Genomic DNA, 9,459 nt, shown 5'->3' on the forward strand with positions numbered 1-9,459 from the left:
CCCAGAGGGCTTGATAGAAGATATGTTTGAAAGTAAAAAGGTTTCCCTGGAGCACAGTATAGGGGTAGGTTTACCCTGAGTACGTATCACAACACTATACGTATCACAGCACTATACGTATCACAGCACTATACGTATCACAGCACTATACGTATCACAGCACTATACGTATCACAGCACTATACGTATCACAGCCGCATGACACTGACGCAACAGCAGCTGGACCTGCTCAGGCGTTAAGCAGTTTAATCATTCTGACTTGTAAATGACGCCACTTGTTTCCTGCGATTATCCAATTATCATATTTAACGCTCCCCTGGGCGTTCCGTCGTTACAGCTGGCGTTCATTACCAGCTGGATCTGCTCAGCTGGCAACTCAGTGCTTTGACGTTGGCAGAAGCTCTCACGGTACCGAAAATAGGATGAACGTATACTGGCATGTAAGCAGAGCATACAGGAAAGGAGGTATATAATGGTCCCAAATAAGCAGAGAATGCTCGCTAAAAAACATTTTACACGCAAACAAGAGCTGCATTTTCGCAAAGAGGCACAGCATACAAATAACCAAGTACAAAATTTAAGCAACAGGCACAGCATACACACACAGGTACATCATACATGCACATACACAGCATTCACGAAAACAGGAAACATATAAACAGAAAAATGTTTGTGTGTTTACTCACCTATTTGTACTCACCTATTTGGGCTTGCGGGGGTTGAGCTTTGGCTAATCATTATCATAACGTAATCATTATTTTATTTTATATTGTGTTTTGTCTTTGTATATATATTTTGATCCGCACTGTACATAGCCAAGGGATTATCTTTATTTTGTTTATATTTGTTTAAAGTAAATTAAAGTTCATTATTTATAAGATTTGTTTTGCGTGTTTTTCCCATTCACTTTACCACAGGAGACAACCGCCAAGCAGTCAACATTTTTGTTTCTCTTTTTTTTATATGATTGACATTTACACCAGCTATAGAGAAGACTGCTTTAACACCTACGTTTCTCGTCACATTAAATATATATATATATATATATATATATATATTCAGTTGGTAACTGACCTGGTGGGCTATATATATATATATATATATATATATATATATATATATATATATATATATATATATATATATATATATATATATATGTCATACCTAGTAGCCAGAACGCACTTCTCAGCCTACTATGCAAGGCCCGATTTGCCTAATAGGCCGAGTGATTTTCTTTATTTTCAAAAAATTGTTTCCAGTTAGTTTATTTGAATTATTATTACTATATTAAGAACATAAATTATTGACTTAGTTGACTTAGTTTAGGTTAGGTAAAGATAGGTTAGGTTAAGTTAGGTTTGGTTGGTTAGGTTCGGTTGTATATCTCCGTTAGTTTTAACTCAAATTTAAACAAATTAACTCATACATAATGAAATGGATTGCTTTATCATTTCATAAGAAAAAGAAAATAGAAAAATATATAAATTAAGGAAAACTTGGCTTATTATATTATATATATATATATATATATATATATATATATATATATATATATATATATATATATATATATATAATATAATGTTTCATTGAATTTTAATATTGTGTTGATTATTTTCTTGTTTAGGGCTTCTATTCCTCTGATCAGTGCTCGTGCATCTTGGTTTAATTGGAAGAGGATTTCTTCAAATGTGATATATGTTCAAGGTTGACTAAAAGAACAGAAATTAACTTTAAAATGTATAATACTTGTATTAGAGACAGGTTGTTGCAGATTCAGCTACTCAGAACAAAAAGTTCCAGTAGCACGGACTATGGTGAGCCCGTATATGGAGGCTCTTTGCAGCCATTATCTATGTCAATAGCTAATACCAGAGGTCTGGGGATGGACGGGGTTTTCATAATTATTTTCAGCCCTGGAGGACTGGCTGTACCAGTTATGGAGCTGGTGGGGTTAGCGTAGACCTCTAGATCTTCCGCTTTTTTTCTTTGCCTGAGACTTTGGCTGAGCCGTGCTGTCGTTGGAGTTTGGTGAAGTGGCCTTGATGAGGAGGTCTTGTGCCGTGTAGGTGTCATATTTGTGGTGTGGCGGTGGAGCTCCTATTAAGATTTTCTCGTCTGAGGAGTCCGTAACCTCCGTAGTTCGTGTTTTCGTCTTTCGTCTAGCAGCGTGAGGTAGGCTCAGGTGTCGTGGATTGGTGGTAGAAGATATTTCATGAGCGTTGGTGGTTCTGTTAGCATTTGTAGACAGCACGTCTGCTAGTGTGGCTGCTGAGGTTGTGATGGTAGGAGTGTTGGGAGCTGGATTGGGAAATACCTCTGTTTATGCTGCCCGGGTCTTGGGTGGTTCTTGAGTCTTCGTTGAAATCGACCTCGTGGTCGTCTTGGTGGTAGTCTCCGGAGTGGTAGTGGAGGCAGTGAGACTTGCGCCAGGGGCTATGATGGGATCCAGGCCATTGGCTAGGTATAATGTGTTCAGTTCACTGACAAAAAGGTGGTTGTCCGGTCCGGCAAGCCTCTCCAATAGTCTAATAAGATCAGGGATAATGCCTGCACGTGATGCAGGGGGCTGCAAAGTTGTCTGTGGGGCCTTGGGTCCCCATCGTGAAGGCTGGGTCACCTGGTGGGAGGAGCCACTCTTTGGTAAGACTGGAAAATCTTTTGGTTGGCTGGTGGAAGCTGAGGTGGTGGGTTGAGCGCCTCAGGCTCTGGTCGCGGAGGTAGAAGGGTTGTTTCTCTTGGCTTCAACCTGGGCCTTGATGTTTTCCTGTCTGTGGGGGCAGCGGTAGGAAATTGCAAGGTGATTGCCATCACAGAGCAAGCAGCGAGGGGTTGTTGCCTTATATATAGAGTAGTGATGGTCCAACTCTCATCCATTAGTGATGAGAGCTCAACACTTAAAACACTGCTGGATCTCATGGTATCGTTCCTTTTTTACTTGGTGGGGTTGTATTTGTAAGCCGAAGCAGTAGAAACCTTGTGCGGCAGCTTGAGTGACTGCAGCTATGGTGGTAAAAGTAATCTTCATTGATTTGTCGGTGAGGAGACAGGAGGTTGTTATTGTTATAGATTCAGTTACTCGGAACAAGTTCCAAGTAGCACGGGCTACGGTGAGCCCGTAACTTACCTGGCACAGGAGCGGAGCAAGTAGCACGGACTATGGTGAGCCCGTAGTGAACTTACCTGGCACGGAGACTAGAGGGAACATGTGATTTAAAATACTATTAGGTCAGGTTCATATAAAATTTAGTCAGGAGAAAGATGAAAGTAAAGAGTAAAGTGCATGGGGTCAATATAAACATACAAGGATAAGTCAGGTGATATGATAATTAGGACTCGAGTGATCTTTGTGGGCATGACATTTTGGGCAGTGATGTCATCGTTGGCATGTTCACGTTCCGGTATTACTTTCCCTTTCATGGTGGGTAGAGTGAATAGTTACTTCTATGTGTAGGGCTTCAAGGATATGTAGTGCCTTGCATCTTGAGTTTTTTCTGTTATGCATGTTTTATAATCTCAACCAGGGTGTTACTCGAACGTCAGGCTGCGAGTCGGAAAATAATGAGCCACGTTAAAGACCAGTACACCAACCAGGAGTCCCAGATGGAGAGTGGGCCGCAGGGACGTTGATCCTCGGGATCTTGGAATAAGAACCAAAAAGACCGGTATAAAAAGAGTGGGAATCACTGGTCCCTATACTTTCGAAGAATTTACAAAATTAAACGTCTCGTTCTCTTAACGTTGTAGAAAGTTAGTTTTAGTCTCATGTCGACCATGCTTCTTTCTCTTGCTGCCTCCCGCTGCTGCCATCTCACGAAACGCATTTTAAACGGTAGTGGTGATTGAGCTTTGAGGGATATATTTCTTCTCTTATATTATCACTTGAACTCCCGCCACTCACTCACTCACCTGAATTTTACTTGGAAAATAGCTCTCCGAAATATCCAATGTTCGAGGTGTGATGAACTTTCACATTTTGGGAAAATGTTGAAGCTCTGCACTGCACTCTTTTAGATTGAGAAATGAGCTCGCCTGACAACAAAAAATTCCGATTTTGAGTTTATTTTTATTCCATCCAGTTCTCTACGACAAGAATGGTAAAATAAGCTTACTTCTACCTAACATTTACTATGTGAGATGAGTTCCATTGTTCACAATGTTAGTCATGTGTTCATTATCTTGTTGGAATAAATCGGATTTTGACTTTGAAACAGCCTGGTCTTCAGTTTGGTCGTCAATCTCACACTAATTTCTTAAGACGATTCTGTTCCGCCCACACGGTGCTTCGTCGCTGAAAAGAGTTTTCAAATATTCAAAGATAAATTTAATCTAAAAAGAGATTGTCGTTTCCAATCGTCTCCGTCGCTTCAGTCTCTTCATAACAAAAACTCTCCATTAGGAACTGTTTTTCTTCCCTTACAATATATCTAAATAAAGTAACAAAACCAACACATACAAGCTGGCCAAGAGCGTCGAGCAGCGGTGCTTCAGCTCTGGGGAGGAGCCTCTCTCTCTCTCCCCCGTGTTGGTGCTCCAAGACTCTCACACAACGTCAAGGGGCCAGGCAGGTCCAGGCGCAAGCCTTAAAGCCTATTACTATCCATTTCGTGCGGCGAGGAGGCTGCTCTATTGTTGCTCACGCAGGCTTGGTAGACACCATTTTCTCGGCGGAAAGGAATAGTGCCCAACCTTTTGGATGGTCGGGGATTGATCGCCGACCTGCATGTAGCGAGATCGTCGCTGTACCGTCTCCAGTATAACGTCAGAGGTATAACCTCTAGTATAACCTTTTTGTCGACTGGGGAGAGAGAGAGACCATTCTCCAGTCTCTGGAAAAAAAACCCACTCCGGTATAACCTACCCTGGTATAAAGTATACGCGGTATACTGTTTTAGTGTTATCCATTTGTCTGGTATATTGTAAGTGCAGTATGAAAGTATAATGAAGAAGAGAATAAGTTTTTTCTAATCTTTTCTCGTACTAATTTATGTAAATCTATGATGGACGAAATTAGTATTTCAAGTGCAACTTGCAAGTCGAGGACGCGATCCTCGACTTACTAGGTGGTAACGTTACTGTGTGCTGACGCGTTCCTGTATGCGTCAGCTTGATAGCGCCGACGTTCCTGTATGGGTCAGCTTGATAACGCCGACGTTCCTGTATGGGTCAGCTTGGTAACGCCGACGTTCCTGTATGGGTCAGCTTGATAACGCCGACGTTCCTGTATGGGTCAGCTTGGTAACGCCGACGTTCCTGTATGGGTCAGCTTGGTAACGCCGACGTTCCTGTATGGGTCAGCTTGGTAACGCCGACGTTCCTGTATGGGTCAGCTTGGTAACGGGCAAGCGGCTGGCGTGTTGCTGTATGCTTCAGCTTGGTAACGGTCATGCGTGTTGGCTACTTACTGTATGCGTCAGGTAGCAGGTCCCTGTGCATACATTTGTTTACCACTCAGCACGTTTGTCTGCGCGCGTCAATGTGGCTGTAATTTCCTTTGTTATTCCGCGTTTGTGAAGCCGTCCGTGTGTCGTTGCAGCAGGCTTATTAGAGTAATTTTAGCACCAACCGGAGTAGTACTAGTGACAGTAGTACTAGTGACAGTAGTACTAGTGACAGTAGTACTAGCGACAGTAGTACTAGCGACAGTAGTACTAGCGACAGTAGTACTAGCGACAGTAGTACTAGCGACAGTAGTACTAGCGACAGTAGTACTAGCGACAGTAGTACTAGCAACAGTAGTACTAGCAACAGTAGTACTAACAATAGTAGTACTAGCGACAGTAGTACTAGCGACAGTAGTACTAACAATAGTAGTACTAGCGACAGTAGTACTAGCGACAGTAGTACTAGCGACAGTAGTACTAGCGACAGTAGTACTAGCGACAGTAGTACTAGCGACAGTAGTACTAGCAACAGTAGTACTAGCAACAGTAGTACTAACAATAGTAGCAGCAACAGATGAGAAGTTGCAACAGTTGTAGTGACAATGAGAATAATAGTCGTAGCAGCAACTACAACAAAAATAACAGCAGCATTAGCACCAGAGGTTAACTGCAAGAGAAGTAGCAGCAGCAGCAGCAGCAGCAGCAGCAGCAGCAGTAGCAGCAGCAGCAGCAAAAGTAGTATTAGTAGTAGTAATAGCAGCAGAAGTATCAGTAGCAGGAGCAGTAACAACGGAATTCTGTTCTCGTTGTTACTTCTGTTCAGTTTAACATTTAACGTCTCTGAAGAAGGACTCACTGATGTTCGAAAACTCCTAAACTTTATTTTCCATCACATTATTAATTTGCATACACATTTGACGCATGAAGTGCGCGTCAAGCTTGAATGATCCACAAATCAACATGCATCAGAAAACTCTTAACCCCATGTAGGATTCGAACCCTGTTAGCCAGAGCCTCCATGTCCTTTGGCATGTCCAGTGCTGTAACCACTAAGCCACCGCTGGCTTTGTGGTTACAATATGCATGTTGGCTTGGGGACTATTCAGACTTGAAGCGCACTTGATGCTCATGCGACACCAGTATGTTGAAGTGATTTGATGAAATATCTGTGCTTAATTGGTTAGGAACCAATTACCCGTAACGTGGTGGAGGGGGGGTCCCTTGACTGTTTCAAACGTGGGTTGAACATGTATATGAATGGGATTGGGTGGTTATAAATAGGAGCTGCCTCGTATGAGCCAGTAGGCCTTCTGCAGGTACCTTTATTCTTATGTTCTTATGTAAGAATGTTGTCGGAAGTTGGGGTTATAAGTGTGATAACTTCCCTATACACACACACACACACACACACACACACACACACACACACACACACACACACACACACACACACACACACACACACACATTCCTGTTCATGTTCCACACATGTTCCTGATAGAGAGAAGAAGAGCTGTAGTAGTAGCAGGCATTAAAGAGCAAACAGGGACCAGCCCAAAGGAGCGGAGAGACGAGGACAAAAACGCAGTTACCAAGATCCTTAAAGAGGTAAGGATGGAGGGAACTGACCAAAATGTTGAAAAGGTTTTCAGGCTTGGAAAGTTCAACAAGGACAGGTACCGAATGATAAAGGTGGTATTCATGAGCGAAATCACGACAGAGGAACTGTTAGCAAGGAAATGCTGTCTGCAAATGTAGAGAAGTTCAAAAAAGTATTCCTGCAGAGGGATATGACAAGGGAAGAGAGAATACAGACAGCAGATGCGAGGAAGGAGCACAGGGAGAGAGAAAGATATCAGAGTACAACAACCCAGAACCCTACAATCCCAGAGGGAAGTGGAGAACCCTCCTCAAACAGTGCAACAGCCACAGGGATTGGGGCACCACCCCCACATTCTACCCAACAGACACCCAACCTGCCCCATCCCCTGCCAGCCCCCCACTAAGTACCCACCTAGGGCACCCTCCCCCACCCACCCCCCTCCTCCCACTCACCCCCCTTCTCCCACTCACCCCTCTCCCCAGGACCTCCCTTCTCCCCCATCCCCCAAGCCCTCCCTTCTCCCACATGCCTTCCCCTCTCCCCCACTCCCCTAAACCCTCCTCTCTTCCTCACCCACCTCAGCCCTCCCTTTTCCCCCACGCCCCCAAGCCCTCCACCCTTTTCTCCCCCCCCCAAGCCCTCCACCCTTTTCTCCCCTCCAAGCCCTCCACCCTTTTCTCCCCCCCCAAGCCCCCCCATCTCCCCTATCCCCCAAAGCCTCTCATCCCCCCCATGCTTCCCCAACCCTCCCTCTCTCACCCCCACCAACCCTCCCCTCTCTCTCCCCCCCCCCAACCCTCTTCCTCTCCCCATCTACCCTCCCCCTCTTACCCACCCCGTGTACCCTCCCCCTCTCCCCCACCACCCCAAGCCCTCCCTCCTCAACCAATCTCCCTGTGCCAGGTCCCCCCAGCTCCCACTCACCCCAGATCCCAAAGGTCCCCCCCCAGAGAAGAAGCAGAAGAGTCAGTTTGAGGGTGATGTACTCGAACATAGATGGGATCACAAGCAAGACAAGTGAACTAAGGGAAAGAGCACAAGAAGTTAACCCAGATGTAATCGGACTCACTGAAACAATACTCTCTGGAATCATAACGAATGCCGTGTTTCCCCAGGAGTACACAGTAATAAGGAAAGAGAGGGAAGGTAGGGGAGGAGGCGGAGTGGCCCTACTCATGAGAAAGGAATGGAGTTTTAAGGAGATGGCCATCCCGGGCTGTGAGGAGTTCAGAGACTACATAGCAGGTACCATAACAATGGGAGGACCAAGAATAGTAGTAGCAGTAATAAACAACCCTCCACCAAATGACAGAAAACCAGTCAAGAGAATGAAAACAACAACATGCCAGTTAACACTATAATTGAGAGGGCAACCTCTGCTGCCTGTAGAAATAGATCCCACCTGCTCATCATGGGCGACGTCAGTCACGGAAAGATTGACTGGGAGAACAAGGAACCGCATGGAGGCGAGGATACGTGGAGTGCCAAACTATTGGAGGTGGTGACAAGCAACTTTTTAACCCAGCATGTCGGAGAACCCACAAGGATGAGAGGCAATGACGAACCAGCGAGACTCGACCTAGTCTTCACTCTGAACGACTCCGACATAAGAGAAATCGGTTTTGAGGACCCAGTAGGAATGAGCGACCACAGTGTACTGGTGTTTGAGTACTTGATTGAAGAAGGGTTATTGAACTCGAGGAGGGATACCGAAACCAAAAGGTTAGAATACCGAAAGGGAAACTATGAGGGGATAAGAAAATTCCTAACAGATATAGCATGGGAAACAGAGCTCAGGGGAAAGACGGCATAAGATATGATGGATTACATCACGCAGAAGTGCAAGGACGCAGCAAACAAGTTTGTCCCAGTCCAAAAGGAAAACAGAAAAAATGAAAATGAGAAACCCATGGTTTAATCAGAGATGTAGGCTAGCTTAGCAGCAAAGTAAAAGGGCATGGAGAAACTATAGGAATAACAGGACTCTGGAGAGCAGAGAAAGATACCAGAATGCCAGGAATGAATATGTCAGGATGAGAAGAGAGGCAGAAAGACAATACGAAAATGATATCGCAAGCAAGGCAAAGACTCAGCCTAAATTGTTGCATAGCCACATTAGGAGAAAAACAACAGTAAAGAAACAGGTTATGAAATTAAGGATAGGGGCGGAAGGATTCACTACAAATGACAAGGAAGCGTGTGAGGAATTGAATAAGAAATTCCAGGAGGTTTTCACCTCAGAGCAAGGAGAAATTCCAGAGGTAAGTGAGGGAATAGCTAACCAGGAACCACTGGAAGAGTTTGAGATTACCAGTGGGGAAGTAAGGAAGTGTTTACTAGAGTTGAATGTGACGAAGGCTATAGGCCCAGATGGAATCTCCCTTTGGGTTCTAAAGGAAATAGCAAGAGAACTGTGCCTTCCACTCTCCATAGTGTATAACAAATCACTGGCAACAGGGAAACTGCCAG

At 44.5% G+C, this 9,459-nt stretch overlaps 1 protein-coding gene across 1 annotated transcript; it reads left to right on the forward strand.

Annotated features, from left to right (window-relative positions):
• Positions 1-3,008: 3,008 nt before the first annotated feature.
• Positions 3,009-5,965, forward strand: LOC123748695 (uncharacterized). The gene is made up of 2 exons (XM_069338041.1): positions 3,009-3,121; positions 5,578-5,965. Exons 1-2 carry the CDS (start codon positions 3,009-3,011, stop codon positions 5,963-5,965), a joined length of 501 nt encoding a protein of 166 aa, XP_069194142.1.
• Positions 5,966-9,459: the final 3,494 nt, after the last annotated feature.

The sequence above is a fragment of the Procambarus clarkii genome, chromosome 39 (assembly GCF_040958095.1).
Source record: "Procambarus clarkii isolate CNS0578487 chromosome 39, FALCON_Pclarkii_2.0, whole genome shotgun sequence".
In the NCBI taxonomy this organism is placed as follows: domain Eukaryota; kingdom Metazoa; phylum Arthropoda; class Malacostraca; order Decapoda; family Cambaridae; genus Procambarus; species Procambarus clarkii.

Coding starts and splice junctions, on each gene's coding strand:
- LOC123748695 (XM_069338041.1), top strand. CDS start 3,009: ATGGTGGTAAAAGTAATCTTCATTGATTTGTCGGTGAGGAGACAGGAG. Junction 3,122..5,577: donor GCACGGGCTACGGTGAGCCC/GTAACTTACCTG, acceptor CAACCGGAGTAG/TACTAGTGACAGTAGTACTA.